Source organism: Eretmochelys imbricata, chromosome 2 (assembly GCF_965152235.1).
Source record: "Eretmochelys imbricata isolate rEreImb1 chromosome 2, rEreImb1.hap1, whole genome shotgun sequence".
In the NCBI taxonomy this organism is placed as follows: Eukaryota; Metazoa; Chordata; order Testudines; family Cheloniidae; genus Eretmochelys; species Eretmochelys imbricata.
In genome coordinates this window covers 24,410,344-24,426,440 of record NC_135573.1, presented here as the reverse complement: position 1 = coordinate 24,426,440, position 16,097 = coordinate 24,410,344, and the positions used below count along the sequence as shown (strand labels likewise).

Genomic DNA, 16,097 nt, shown 5'->3' with positions numbered 1-16,097 from the left:
ATTCATTTGCAAATTGGATACTATTAATTTAGGCTTAAATAGAGACTGGGAGTGGCTAAGTCATTATGCAAGGTAGCCTATTTCCTCTTGTTTTTTCCTCCCCCCCCCCCCCCCCGATGTTCTGGTTTAACTTGGATTTAAACTTGGAGAGTGGTCAGTTTGGACGAGCTATTACCAGCAGGAGAGTGAGTCTGTGTGTGTATGGGGGTGGGTTTTTGGAGGGGGGTGAGGGAGTGAGAGAACCTGGATTTGTGCAGGAAATGGCCTAACTTCATTATCATGCACATTGTGTAAAGAGTTGTCCCTTTGGATGGGCTATCACCAGCAGGAGAGTGAATTTGTGTGGGGGGGTGGAGGGTGAGAAAACCTGGATTTGTGCTGGAAATGGCCTAACCTGACGATTACTTTAGATAAGCTATTACCAGCAGGACAGTGGGGTGGGAGGAGGTATTGTTTCATATTCTCTGTGTATATATAAAGTCTGCTGCAGTTTCCACGGTATGTATCTGATGAAGTGAGCTGTAGCTCACGAAAGCTCATGCTCAAATAAATTGGTTAGTCTCTAAGGTGCCACAGGACTCCTTTTCTTTTTGCGAATACAGACTAACACGGCTGTTACTCTGAAACCTGTCTTCATGGTGATAGGATTTCTAAAATAGTAAATTCCATGATTTCAGCTATTTAAATCTGAAATTTCATGGTGTTGTAATTGTAGGAGCCCAGCTCTAAAAGCAGAGCTGCCGCCAGCTGTAGCGCAGAAGTGGTATGGTACTGTCACCCTTACTTCTGCGCTGCTGCCGGCAGAGCTGGGCCCTCAGTCAGCAGCTGCCACTCTCCGGCCACCCAGCTCTGAAGGAAGCAGCTCAGAAGTAAGGATGTCATGGTACGGTATTGCCATCCTTACTTCAGGGCTGCTGCTGGCAGGGCGCTGCCTTCAGAGCTCGGCATCTGGCCAACAGCCACTGATCTCTGAAGGCAGCACAGAAATAAGGGTGGCAATACCCCGAGCCCCCTAAAATAACCTTGTGATCCCCCTGCAACTCCCTTTTGTGTCAGGACCGCCAGTTTGAGAAACGCTTGTGTCCCCCGTGAAATCTGTGTAGTATAGAGTAAAAGTACACAAAAGACCCCAGATTTAACAGTTCGTGATGCGTTTTTCATGGCCATGAATTTGGTAGGGCCCTAATAATAACTAAAAATCCAAAAAGCAAAACAGCTATGTCACAAAACATGAACTCATGAAAGTAATCACAAAAAAACCCAGTAATAGGAACACAAGCTTCTTGCCTCCTCAAGTGTAACCACTCCAAAAAGGGGATGGCTCACTCTTGCAGAAATCAGGACGCTAGGTCTAAAGTTGATTCGTTGTAACACAACATTTGCTCAGGTGACTTGAATTCAGAGAAGAGCTTAAGAAAAAATCCCCAAAACTTCGGTTCTAAAGAACAAATTACAGATCTTGATAGTGAGGAAATGGCAGCATAGAGCACAGGTTGTTAACATATAGAGTAGTTGGCATTCTAGAGATATTGGGGTGGTTTTTTTTAATCTTAGAGGGAACCAATTGACTACACTTTTCTTCTGGCTGTTTAAAATCTTAGATACTTAAATTCCTACCGTTTTTAAGTTTAAAATCTAGGCTTTTATGTAGTGAATGTATAAATGGTGTATGTTCTTATGCTGTCACTTGTACCAAGATAAGGCATGCCTTGCACGTCTCTTCTGGAAAATAAGATTACACATGTAAATGTAGTAGATTCTATTACAATAGGTAAATGTGTAGCACTGAGAATGAAACTACTCATATTAAATGTAAGTAGTAAAATACATAGGATGGATAGTTATCCATTATTGTTAATATGTTGATAGCTATAGTACTACAGAGCAGAAGATTGTAAAGAGCTGTAAATGAAGCTGAAGATTTTACCTTTGGTTACTCGCTTTGAGAGGCAGCATAGACTAGTGGACAGAGCACAGAGCTGGGAGCCAAATACTCTTGAATTCTAAACCCAGTTCTACCACTGACTCTGTGGCCTTAGGTTAAGTGATTTCTCCATCTGCCTTTGTGTCCCTGTGAGTAAAGTGGAAATGTCAGTGATTCCTTGCAGGGTTTATATGGTAATTGCTTCGTGCTTTAAAGATGTAATATACTTTCATGAAGTGCTAAATATCATTACAGGTAATTTAGTTCTGGATAATTTTGTATATAAACTTTTTCAGTCTGGTAATCCTTTTTAATTTCAGTGTCTATGAAGAATCTGCAGAGAGTCTACATCAGTTATCGGACAAGCTCCCTGCTCCTGGTAATTTCACAGAAAGGCTAGTGTTTATCTTGAAGGTCCCTGTTCTGAGGAGCTTGCAGGCTAAGGACAGACAGACAGAAGTTAAGGGAATGGGAGCAACAAATCGGGAATTTTTAAATGTCAGCTAGTTTCACTCTAGGTGGCATTGCAGAAGTGGATACTTTAGTGACTTAAACATGGACTGGATATTTGCCTTGTGAATAAGCTCAGGGAGGTTGGACCATGCATGTGGTGGGGGCTGTGTGGAAGAAGTGATGGAGGTAACTGATTGTGAGAAGGCAGATGGAGGTTGAGAACATTGGCAGAGAGGGGGTGGAGGGTAGGTAACATGAAGCCCAATGTGCAAGTGTGAATAGGGAGGGGGAATTAGAGAGTTTTGAAGCTTACATTTGATTCACTAGCTGATGGGTGGCGGAAGTGGGTGTGGAGTGTTAGTGGAGAGATCCAAAGGAGAGTGATGATCAAATCAACAGGCAAGGAAAATGACTGGACTGAAGTGAGCGATGTGTGATTTTTTTGGGAGGTCAGAGTGGAGGATGTTGCAGTGATCAAGGCAGGATATAGAGGGTCTGAATGGCGGATTTCACTGTGAGGGATGGAAAGAAAAGTACACACCTTGAAGAGGTTGAGGAGGATGAAACCAGACACAGCCTGGCAAGGGAGAAGGGGGAGTCAAAAATAATCTGTGTATCATTGACTCGAGTCACAGGGCTGGAGTTGTTGATGGTGATAGAGAAGAGAGGGAAGTAGAGAATGTTTGGGAGAGAAGATAATGCGTTTTGGTTTTCCTGTGGAGCATAAGCTGGTGACAAGACATCCAAGAGGAGATGCTAAAGAGACAGGCTGAAATTCCAATAGCAGTGTTTCAAATCTTGTTCCTACATTTCTTGATTCTGCCCCTTTAACATATCTGATCTCCATCAGCAGTAAAACCTATCTTCTGTAGAATGTTTTATAAATTTGGCTTACTCTTTAAAATGAGATGAATGCAATTAATGCACACCATGTGTATTTTATTTACAGGAAGAGCCATGGTTGATGTAATACTACAGTCTTCTGAAAGAGATGCCCCCAAGTTAAAAGACTGCTTACCTGCTATTGGTGCCCTGAAACATCTGAGAGAATGGCATTCTGCAAAAATCACTATAGCAACAAATGACTATAAAGGGTACGATTTTTTTAGTTGTTCAAGCAGGTTCGTTATTTGTTTTGCGTCAACATACGCTACTGCTTTTAAATAAAGCTCATGCAATGTCTTCGTTCTTGACAGGTATTCTTTAGGAAAGTACAGATTTCTCTCTTCTCGTTATTTAAGAGGAGGAGCTATCCAGACAATTCTGTTTCTATAAATACATGCTTTCAGCAAAGGGGCCGACAGAAATGCAAGCATTTAAAAAGCTTCCTTAATATCTAGGGCAGTGGTCTCCAAAGTGGGGTGCGCGAGAGCCCCCGTGGGGGTGCGCGGCAGGAGGTGCCCCCCCAAAGCAGTGCTGACCCTTTGGCGGCACACTGGTGGCAGCTTTTTCTTTTTTTTGCTTCCCCAGAGCTGGCCCTGGGGGTGCGCGATCCAAAAAGTTTGGATACCCCTGGTCTAGGGCACATTATAGAAATATATTTTATCTCATTTTACTCAACTTTCCCTCATATATCTAGTTTTCCCTGATATCCTGGCTTCATTTTACATAACCTATTGTATAAAGTTAATATGTTACAACACGCAATTATTATTGATTAACTTTGAATCTGGGTTTGTAATTTTTATAAAATGGGAATTGTCAAGGTTCCTTCCCCACTCTGAATTCTAGGGTACAGATGTGGGGACCTGCATGAAAGACCCCCTAAGCTTATTCTTACCAGCTTAGGTTAAAAGCTTCCCCAAGGTACAAACTGTTTTACCTTTTGTCCTTGAACCTTTATGCTGCCACCACCAAAGTGTCTAACAAAAATAACAGGGTAAGTGCCCACTTGGAAACGTCTCCCCCCCCCCCCCAAAATATCCTCCCAAGCACTACACCCCCTTTCCTGGGGAAGGCTTGATAAAAATCCTCACCAATTTGCATAGGTGAACACAGACCCAAACCCTTGGATCTTAAGAACAATGAAAAGCAATCAAGTTCTTAAAAGAAGAATTTTAATTGAAGAAAAAGTAAAAGAATCACCTCTGTAAAATGAGGATGGTAAATACCTTACAGGGTAATCAGATTCAAAACATAGAGAATCCCTCTAGGCAAAACCGTAAGTTACAAAAAGACATAAAAACAGGAATATCCATTCCATTCAGCACAACTTATTTGATCAGGCATTTAAACAAAACAGAATCTAACGCGTATCTAACTAGATTGGTTGCTAACTCTTTACAGGAGTTGTGACCAGCATTCCTGCTCTTGTCTTGGCAAAAGCATCGCACACACAGACAGACCCTTTGTTCTCCCCCCCTCCAGCTTTGAAAGTATCTTATCTCCTCATTGGTCATTCTGGTCAGGTGCCAGTGAGGTTATCTTAGCGTCTTAACCCTTTACAGGTGAAAGGGTTTTTCCTCTGGCCAGGAGGGATTTAAAGGTGTTTACCCTTCCCTTTATATTTACAACAGGAATCAAGTTGCTATTTTTGCCTTTTGAAGTTAAGACTATTGACTTGAATATTTTTAATTACACCCAACTTTGTTGATTGCCTATTACCCTCCCACCTAGTCAGCTCAGTGTAAAATATAGAATGACTTTGGATATGTTTTATTTTTAACCAGAAGTCACTTCAGCTGCTTTTTTCCCCATGAAGAGAATTGGGAACTAGAGTAGGGGTGCCTAAGCTTTGGGTCCAATAGGTAGGCTCAGTCATCCATAGTCTTGCTGTCATTTGCCATAACCATGTACTTTCTTTCAAATCCAAGCCTGGCATTTGGGACAGAGGGTTAATCCCATAATATGTTACCTTGCTTGAGACCTGGTCAACAGAATTGTGATAAAACAAGGAAACTAAATGCGTAGTCCTGAAATAAACACCTATAGCTAGAGAAAATATTTACTTGTCGTAAGACACCTGCTAATACACAAAGAGGGAGATGAAAAACTATCATGATCAATTTATCACAATGGAAAATTCCTTCCTAGTTTCAAGTATGGCAGTCAACACTTCGCTGTGCAACCTGCTTTGGATCAAGTAGGCTTAGCTCCGTGCTGTGCTGAATATCCCTTATCCATAATGAGGCAACCTGATCCTGCTCTTTCAACATGTAAACCCACACAAACAATGAACAAGGGTAGGGAGATCTTCTAGTTGGCAAGAGAAGCCAATGTCTTCCCTTTCCATACATCCCTCCTTATTCCCCTTTGTACACAGAGATGGCCAATAGTAGGACGTGCAGACCACAAGACTGCTAATTACAGGCCGACTTATTTTGCCAAGCCAGTCATTGCTTGATACAGGCCAGTGCATCCTACTGTCATCTTGGTGGAGCACGGAAACACCTTCCCCTACAGAAGGGGGAGCCAGCATTTCTGTAAAAGTTTGTACTTTTCAGAGTACAAAGTTATACATATTTCTCTGTGTTCACATATTTTCAGAAGTCTGTGTTTAGTGCTAACATTTAGTAGATACATTGGATTAAACCACATAGCATGTTAATCTGTAAAACTAGATGAAATATGAGATTCATTCTTTTTTCTTTACATTTACAGTGGCTGGCAAAAAATTGCAGACTACCTATCAGCAGATGTTGTGGCTTCAGATAATCTAATAAATATTATTGATTCAAAAGAGCTGTGGAGAGGAGAGATTCAGATATGGGAAAGAAAAGTAAATTAATTTTTTCTAGTTTTGGTTAACTTTGTTTTGGTTCACTGTGTACACATGCTGTATGAAATTGTTATGGGATATATACTGTATTATAAATGCTTAAACTTCCTGCTTTCATCTGAATTTTTTAACAATCTAATTCTATAGAAACAAGTTTTAATCATTAAGACTTTTTTTCTAAACGGAGACAGTACAAGCTGACTTTTTTTTTTTTTTTTTTTGTAATTCAGTATATCTAAACTGTGGAGTTTCATGATTTAGGGGCCTAACTTTAGGTACCATTCTTTTTACCCTCTTTACCTTAGGTTTGTGTGTGTGTGTGTGTTTCTAAGCCAAATCTTTTGTTGTTCATGACAAGCCATTATCCTCTTTCTGTGCTATTTTGTAGTACTCAGATGAAAACCCACATCTAGCACAAAAGCAGCAACCATTCAACTGTAGAAGACTCTGCTTGTGTTTGCAATGTCTTAATCTTGAGTACATTGCCTGGTGATCCAACCCTAATATTATTCGTACTTAGTTGTTTGTTGAAATCTGTTGGGCCATATCCTTTTAAAGTAATTGTGTATTTAATTGACTGAAGAAAAATGGGTTTATTAAAATAATGCTTTGCTTTATGTAAACTTTATTTAATTCTTCATCCGCTAGTTGCACCAAATGCTTGATATGCAAGAACATGAGCATTTTTCTAACCTAATTCATCCCATTAATGTCAGGCTTTGTATCTGCCTTTTTAAAATATTCTATCTATTTTCTTTAGTTTGGATTCGAAGTTAGGTTTCCAAAATTTTGCATAAAGGGTGTCTCGGCCAAACCATTCAGCACATCACATTTAAATACTTGCTTTGCTGCCAAGAAAACAGCACAATCAAAGACTACTAATATTTTGCCAGAGGTAAGGCCTGTGTTTGATCTTTCTTTGAACTACAGTAGTTCACTTTTTTTACCTTCCTGAGGAAATTAATAATGAGGGAAGCGATAGTCAGGATTCAAAAACAAATATAAAAGTACTGACTCTATAATGTACAGCTCTTAAGGCTTATCTTGTTCATATTTTTGTCTGGATAGTATCTGTAATATTTGATCTAATTACATGTCTAAAATGTGGCACTACGTTCCCAAAGTAGAAACGAAAAATGGTTCTGATTTCTTAGCTTTCAAAAAATTTAATGTTAAATACCACTGTAGCATGTTGGAAGCATATATTCATTTATTTACTTGTACAAATACACTTTATTAAACACTTTTTTCTGAAAATTGCTTGTACCATTTTTACCCAGTGGAAATTGGTCGTCTTTTTTAAAGTTTAAAAATCTAAATCCATTTATTGGTGGAAACTACTTAATATGAAACCCCTTTAATGTAACCACATATATGAATTTTAATAGTTTTTTACAGTTAAAGCTTCTAAATATATTTTGTCCTTAATTGTATGGTCTTGTATGATTTGTATTAGTAGTATCTGAGGGAAGATGGGCTCAGAAGCAGCCCTGCACATATTATTTCATATGTATATTCTAAGGAATCTATTGGAAGAATTGTTTTAGGCACATTTCATAAGTTTGCCCTTTTAAGATGTTTAATTATATTTTAATTTGACTATATTGCAAAACCTTCCTCTATTTCTCACTCCCACCTCCCTGCTTCAGATGTGTTTCTAAATAAGGACCCAGTTCAGCAAAGCACTTAAAGCAAATGATTAAGTCCCACTGAAATAATATCTAAAATATAAAAGTTACAAATTCTGAATTTAATTTCTTTTCAGGTTTTTCATTATTATGGTCCTGTGTTAGAATTCATGCGGCTGGTGGTGCTCTCAGATCTGCCATCCTATTTTGTATCAGATCTTGAATTTGAGCTGTATCCTTTTGTTTCAAAGCTCCTCTTTCCCCCCAGGTGTTTGCAAAGTGGGGGAAGAGGACGGGGGCTGTGGTGGGCTACCTTAATTTGCTATACTTATGATGTATATTTAGTTATGCCAAAGGTGCCTAGATTATATAGACAGGCACCTTTTAGCGCTTCTATAAAACGAAATAAAATAAAGATGCATATTAATATTATAAAACTATTTTTCTGATTATATTACCAATTACATCAAGTACTGTGTAGTATGTGATGTGAGACTATGGTAATGTTTACCTTTCTATAGCACAGTAATACTTCTCTTGTTATAGAAATCTGTGATTTTAAAAAAAAAACTTTCAAAAAAATATCTCTGGGTGCATGAAAGTTTTAACATATTTGCAATTTCCTGAGGATGTTTAATAAGATCTAATTATAAATAGGTGATATTAGAACTGGAATGTCTAATGAAAAGTTTTCTCCATATGGAGGATTTCAGATAAAATAAACTATATTCAAGTGATTCAGTAAATTCAGAGTTAAAATTAAAGCTAAAGCAGATGCAGAATATCTTCATATCTGAAACACTTTCCTTAAAGACAAAACTTTCAGCTAGTTTAACACATTTTTTTTACAAACAGCATAAAATATGTATAAACTTTTCCTGATCAAATCTATATTTTAGAGCATGAGTTTGAACTACTTATTGAACCTTGGAGCCCTCATGGTGTGCACCTAATATTTGTAATTCAATAACTAGAGGGGGAAAGGAATCTTAAGTACTAAATGCATTCTCATGTGCTAACAAGAATAAGGAAAACATGGACTAAATTATTATAGTTGTAAAGAGAGGGCTTAAAATAACACCAGGGTAGTCAGAGGTTAAATGTATACATCTTTGGAAGTGTTTTACCTATTTTTAAGACACTATTGATGCAATATATTTAATGCAATGACTAGATGAGGCATGTAAACCAACATATTCTCCATCTTATTCTGCACAGTATTTAAATTCACCTTGTATTGGCAGCTGGTCATTTAAGGGGAGGCCCTTCAGGGTAAAAGAGCTTCTTGTCCTGCTTCATTTTATTTTTGCAAGAGTCAAACCATTTATTGTCCAATGTCTCTATTCTTTCTTAAATTTAATTTCTGATCGCTTTAAAAGAAAATGCTCTGGTGTTCAATTTAATATACTGAATTCCTCTTATCTTTCATTCTAAATCTGGACCATTTTTCTTAAACCATCTTCTAAAAATAAGCGTGTTTCTTGGCTAATTGCAAGAGGGACTTCATTACACATATTAAAGTTATATGGCCAATCAGAAAAAAAAAATGGCACTGATGTATGAATCTAGTTTCCCCCATCAGCAAGACCTGAATAGTGCTAATTAGTCTGAGCACTTGTGACGCTTTTTTTAAACTGAGTTCTCCAAAGCTAGGTAATTATCTCTGTTTAATATTGTCTCAGGATGTTTTAATACTCCGTCAATTAAAGTACTCCTCAGTGCATTAGTGATCATACCAGTCTATTGAAGTAGTCCCATATCATTTAGACTGTACTATACATAAAAAAGAGTGAGAAATTCCTCCCACTCCCAGACTTTTCAGAATACAGAATTACAAGTATATTAATTTAAAGAGGTTTGTCTGTTACATTGGAACTGACATCTGTGGCAGTTCTGCTGTGAACTGGAGGCAGTATTGTAGCTCTAAGGGTATGTCTGCACCGCAAAAAAACAAAATAAAACCCCAAACAAAAAGTAACTATGGCAATGAGCAGACTTGGGTTTGCGCTGTGGGGCTAAAAATATCAGCGTAGATGTTTGGACTTGGGCTGGAACCTGGTGAGAGGGAGTGGATCCTAGAATCTGCACTCTAGTCCAAGTCCGAACATCTGTTTTTGGCTCTGTAGCACGATCCCGAATCAGTTGATCCAGCTCTGAGACTTACTGCCACGGGTCTTTTTTTGCAGTGTAGGCATACCCTTTAATGTTCTGGGTTAATAGACCATAATACTCTATATACATCGTGCGTAGGAATATTTACATGATTTAAAAGACATTTACCTAATAGAGAAACCTCCATCCATAGTAGTAATTATCCCTACATATAATAAAAGGAAAAAGATCATGGATTAGTTTGTGATATGCAAATAGCTTGATCAGAGGTAGGCAAAAAGCCAAGTCTTTACAGCCTGCTAAAAAGAAGTAGGCTCACAGCCATATGAAGTTTGTCGTGCTTAGTTTTGTAAGTGGAGGTATAAAGTGCACTAGAAGTAACACACTTGCTTTGATCTAATGCCATGATAAAATTAAACAAATAATCTTAGCTTGCGTAGTTTACCTAACAGGTTGAAACAAAGAGGGCCATGCTGCTTTTTGTAGGATGAAGAGGAAAAGGGGAAATTTTGCTGTGCTCTCCTATTTTGTTATAGTGACACTCCACTAATGTTGAGCTTTCTGTGTGAAGAAAAGCCTTAAGTGGTTTTAATGTATATAGCTTATTTCAGTGTGTAGAGACACATTTACACAAAACTGGTATAAATTAAAGGGAATGGATAGCTAAGGAGCCCTTTGTCTTCTAGCACAGAAGTTAAAATATCCAGACCAGCACTTTCTGCAGTTGATACTGTCAGTCTGTTTCTAAAGCTGCCAATCAAATGCCTTTCAGAACTAAGAGGTGATGTTTTTATCCTACAGAAGGATATTCCATGCACCGTGAAATCAGTAAACTTAAAAACAGAGAAATTGAGGAAGAGGAAGAGAATGCAAGAAGAAATATAATTGGGCCTCTCATTAAAGCCCCCAAGAAAGTACAAATATGACTGTAGTCAGAACACAAATACCCATCTTAAACTGAACCCATTCGTTATAATGAACAGCTTTCTCTGAAGGACCCACCAGGAACCATTCACTCACGTATGTTGAGCACACCAGAAAGGAAGAACATAAAAATACAAATCTAATCTCTTATCGAGGTCTGCGGGATATATTATTATACAGTTTAACCACTTTTCTTTAAGACCCCAGGAGTAAAGGTCTGTCAGCACCTCAAAGGATTGGATCCTAAATGATTATCTCAAAACTATCACCTGCTATTTTGGTGGTTGAGTGCAGAGTGAAAGATGGATCTCAGATTTTGTTTGACAGAACAACAACAACAAAAAATTAAAGAAAGAAACACAAGAAGGCAACTCACCATCCAGGTGATATGAGTGCTGCTGGTGCCTGGAATGCCTCAGTTATGACAATATATCTGTTGCTCTGTAGAAGTTACCAGAAATTCAGGCTTCAGCAGTAACATTTGATACCAGCTGATTAAAATCTTGATATATATAAAAATAATTAACTATCATAATGGTTAGAGATTCAATAAAGTATATAAAAAAATTGCTCCTACACGGTTACTTGGCAGCTTTCAATAAATATGCTGTATATCATAACATATATTTACAAAATGCCTGAGTTAGTATATTACCCCGTCTGATAAAGAGAATTTATTCATTCTAATGCTTTGACAATAATGAGGACGGTGGTGGTTTAGTTTGTATTTAGGTGGATTAAAATGTTTCTTCGCGTAGAATATGATAATAAAATGATTTATAAAATAGCAACCAGTAAAACCATTTGAAGATATGGCTCCTTAAACTTTTCTATACAGGAACTTGGCCAGAAACAGTATCAATGAAAAGTCTACACTGCTTTTGGACCAGATTTCTTCTCTCTGTGAAAAGGTATATTTTTTTATCAACTTTGCAGCAATTTTTTTTCCAAATTATTTGTGCATAATCTATTTCTGTGTACTTTTAATTTAACACCTGATCTCCATGGAGCCTCCTCCAAAATTTTCTTCTAGGGCCAAAATCTGCCTTTTTTTTTTTTTAGATGTCTGTGCTTTATAGTTTCCAAGAACAGAACTCCGATGCCCATTAAATTGTGAACTTCAGCTAAGTTTTGACCTCATAGCACATCTTGATACTCACTCTGAATCCCACTCATCCTCACTCCCATAGCTGTCTTGTCTGCTCATTTTCATAATTCAGTTTAACCCTTTAACAAAAATTACTGACCCCGCCCTCTTTGGTTATTTTCTGTTCCCACAATCTTTTTTAAGCCCCTTTACAGCAAGAGCCCCCCCTTCTTTCCCCTGCCGACCTTCATAAACACAAACAGCAGAGTACTCTGAGTAATTTTTTATGTTCTGCAGGGCAGTACGTTGCATAGATGCTATACTGTTGGGCCAGCCATATCTTCAGTGTATTTGCCATATTCATAGGTTTTAAGGCCACAAGGGACCATTAGTTCACCTATTCTGACCTCCTTTACGTCACAGGCCATTACATTTCACTAGTTACCTATATGTGGGGCACAGTTCATACAAGCTGATGTAGCGCTTCTAGTGTAGACCTGCCCAAAGTCACTGATTTCCTCGCAGTGTTGGACATTCTTGCTTCCTAGGGGAATAGGAATAAAAACTGGTGATAGCCTTATCCCTCCATTTCTCATGTTGAATGTTGGTGGTTAGAAATTTCCTCAACAGTGCATTCTAAATGCTGTTGGACAAGCCACTGTATTATCTTACCTCTTATTTCTCTAATGCAGAAAACAAGAAGGCATAGTGCATCATTTATTTTGCAGTCCTAGGCTGATGGAGATATTTTTATATTTTGCAGATCGTGATGGCAAGAAAAGCCGATATATTTTGAAAAACTGAGAACATTCTATAGTTTTCGTAGGACAGTGCTTTTTAACTCTTTGTTCAGATACAATAGTTCTTGCTTATTCTTGGTACCATACCTATGAATAATTATGCAGTAATGTTCATTTGAAAATGCTGTTTGCCTGAATTTTTAAGGCAATGTAGGTATGTTTACACAGTGTTTCTGATGTTTTTAAAAGTAATCTACAGTAATCAGAACATTGGCTGCAGTGGGCAAATTGATATAATTATAGCAAGTTACTCATGTTACAGTGTGAAGTTGTGGTTCCATTATAAAGCCATATTTTTAAGTGTGTACAGTGTAGGTGTTGAAAACTGGCTCTGGTGTTCAGCTTGATATTTAGGATTTCTGCTAAGGAATGTATTTTCCTCAAACCCCTTCTTCATTTTCTATGACTAAACAGCTTAGTTGTTTTAAAAGTATACCTGTTCCAAAAAACAAACAAACCAGAAGGTTTTTGGGCATTGGTATAACTCAGATAATTATGATGTGTAAAAATGGTATTTAGCAGACATGTCAATTATGTATAGTAACTTTAGTTTTTCTTCATAATTTAAAAAAAGCTTTTAGAACATTTTATGCATACTTATTATGATAAACTAGAGATGCTCTGACAATTGTGTGTAATTATCTGTACTAATAGATTGAAAATGTTCTAAAAGTTTTATATGCAGTCTATTAAATACAGTACAATGCATATTTTAAAGAAGTACATCAGAAACTTGCTGAAAAATGTATTTTTCCTGATTCCACAGCCTGAATGCTCAAGTAAATAAACATAGTTACTTCTGTCGTTCTCCTTATTACTAATAATTATTGTCCTGAGAGAGAAATATTGGCAGAAGCAACATCCAGTATCTGAATTTATTGGAAAACAGAAAATATAAAAAAGATACGTCCTCTCTTGAGAATGGAGAGTAGCCCACTGTGGCTATTTATTGGAGTACACAATTAATTTAAGATTTTATTATTATATGGAGATATTGTTAGCCTTACCGGATTTAGGTTGAGTTGAGATTTGCAATTATAATGTGAATTAAATCTCTGTATCAGGTATGAAACAGAAAATACAGTATATGTGAATCCAGCAATACTCCATTTCTTAACTTTCCCTTGATTTTAAAAAGCTAACTTTTCACAGTTGGGAATGCTGCTTCTGCTTAACTCAACTCAGCATGATACCAATAGAGACAAGCCCTGTTTGACAGTGAACAAAAGAAGGAAGGAGTGTCTTTAATAGAAATGTACTTTAATGAGCCTCTAACCAATAGCTAAAGAAGAGGAAACCTTGAGCAGGTATACTCTAATCAGCTCATGCTACACGGTTTCAGCCAGTCACCAGCATGGATTAGGAGGGAATCCATCCCCTTCCACTCTCCCCCGTGTATTTTGGGACAGTTTTTTAAATCTCCTTCCTCTGAAGCATCAGGGATGATCACAGCTGGAGATGGTACACTGGACGAGATGGGCCAGGGCTTTGAGGTGTTGCTGAACATTTGAGCATTCCCCCTCTCAGGTGCTTGGCTGGCCGGTTCTTGCTCTCTTGCTCAGGGTCTAACTGATTGCCAGAGCGGGAGTTGGGAAGGAATTTTCCCCCGGGTCAGATTGGCCGTGACCTTGGGGTTTTTTTGCCTTCCTCTGTAGCATGTGGGTGCGAGTCACTTGCCAGGTTTATCTAGGTATATCTCACATAATCATATCCCTGCCATTTTGAGGGCATCAAGATTGGTTTACCTCAGTGCCCTCTATTCTCTTCCTGTGGGTGTCATTTACTTTGGTCTCATTTCCATTGTTGGGCTTAATGTGTGCGGGGTGGTGGCGGCCTGTGATGTTCAAAGAGGTCAGCCTAGATATTCTAGAGGTCCTTCCTGGCTTTGAACTCAATGACTATAGGAGTCATATTGAGAGCACTGTATTTGCTCTTTCTACAGGTAGGAGCCTTATTTGTTTTGCCTTGCAATGTAAGCAACATGTTGATTCCGTCTCCTAGCCAGCTGAGTACAAAAAAATGGAAGGAATATATGGCCAAAAAACCAAAGGACATAACCAGTAAGTAATATATGTGTAGGGGTGTTGTGTTTATGTGTGCATCAGGAGTATATAATATAAGTAGGCTTGGCAGAATTTGATTTTTATTTTGTTATTATTTCAACAGATAATATCAATGTTTGTTTTTAAGCATTTTTTTCTGTTTTTTGTTGATTTAAATTTTCATAGTTCCAGGAAATTGCTGAGGAGGTCAGACAATAATTCTTAATGACAATAGATATTGAGATTCAAAAAATTATAGCTTTATAACCATTAAAACACAAATTGTCAACATTGCATATCAAAATATACAAAGTAAATATTCTTAAATTAAACTCCAAGTTCTCAAGCAGCATTTTTCTTTCTTTGCCTATCTGTAAATTTTGATTGTTATTGATTGAAATAGTTTTTTGTGTGTGTGGTAAAAATGGCATTTACCAATAAAAATCTAATCCTTTCAAGCCTAAGTATAAAGTTTTTATTAGCATGAATATAGAATAGTTGCATTACTTCGAAATGGAGCTGCACTGGGGCTAGCAACAGTGACAGAATCTCCATAACATATAAAAGGCCTTAGCTATTATAAATTCAACTGTGCAATATTCAGAGCAGAGAAAAATTAAAAATAACCTGTGCAAGTTTTGTGGTGGGTCCAGCCAGCCCTGGGATCAGGGGAATGTAAATGTGGCTTAAAGGTACCGTTGTGTGCTAGTCTTTGAGAGCTGGATCCTCAGCTGAATCTGATATCTCTCCTTTCCTTTTTATTTTAAAAAGATGAAAGCCTCATTTTACAAACTAATTCAAGGCCATTGGTTTATGTTAACAGTGATATGATACACTCTAGTTAGCCAACAATGATGATAGCTGCAGAAGTTGTCAGGGATCATTGGTCAGTATAACTGAACAAGTTACTTGTGCCCCAAGATTTTGACCATACTCTGTACAAATTTATAATTAGATTATCATGGGCTCTTTCCAGTCCACTCTCTCCATTGTGCTATACATTGTAAACATGGTCTCTTTCCTGAAGAGTTTATAGCCTAAGAAGACAAGTGACATAGGTTTATGGGAAGAGGCATATAATCAGATAATTCAGTACGCATATGCAGTTGTAGTCCTCAAAATATATGATAAATGAAGTGTCAACTATGCTCATCTGGCCTCTGCCTGTTATGTCAGAGGTGTATCTTGAGGAAGAGATTGAAGGAGGAAAGGCTAGTGGCGTTACAAATCTGTTAACGGAAGACATCCATCTATGTGGGGCAAGCATGGAATAGGCAAGGTGACATTTGCATGAGAAGCAGCCACATCTGCCCATTTGTTGTCATTGGCAAAGAGGAGGATATATGGGGATAAATGACAGGGAGAGAGGAGCAGGATTGTGAAGGGCCTTGAAAGCGAGGGCAGGAAGC

At 37.8% G+C, this 16,097-nt stretch overlaps 1 protein-coding gene across 6 annotated transcripts in view; it reads left to right on the top strand.

Moving 5' to 3' along the window:
- The window catches only part of MTBP (MDM2 binding protein), a 62,866-nt gene that overhangs the window by 12,075 nt on the left and 34,694 nt on the right, over positions 1 to 16,097 (top strand). For 5 of the 6 annotated variants that reach the window (XM_077809851.1, XM_077809847.1, XM_077809852.1 and 2 more), the window contains 7 exons: positions 2,245 to 2,303; positions 3,327 to 3,471; positions 5,978 to 6,095; positions 6,856 to 6,990; positions 7,861 to 7,955; positions 11,598 to 11,670; positions 14,589 to 14,706. In XM_077809851.1, the coding sequence (XP_077665977.1) occupies positions 2,245 to 2,303; positions 3,327 to 3,471; positions 5,978 to 6,095; positions 6,856 to 6,990; positions 7,861 to 7,955; positions 11,598 to 11,670; positions 14,589 to 14,706 (743 nt within the window). The remainder of the gene's footprint in view (positions 1 to 2,244; positions 2,304 to 3,326; positions 3,472 to 5,977; positions 6,096 to 6,855; positions 6,991 to 7,860; positions 7,956 to 11,597; positions 11,671 to 14,588; positions 14,707 to 16,097) is intronic. The other variant, XM_077809853.1, reaches the window with a different exon arrangement.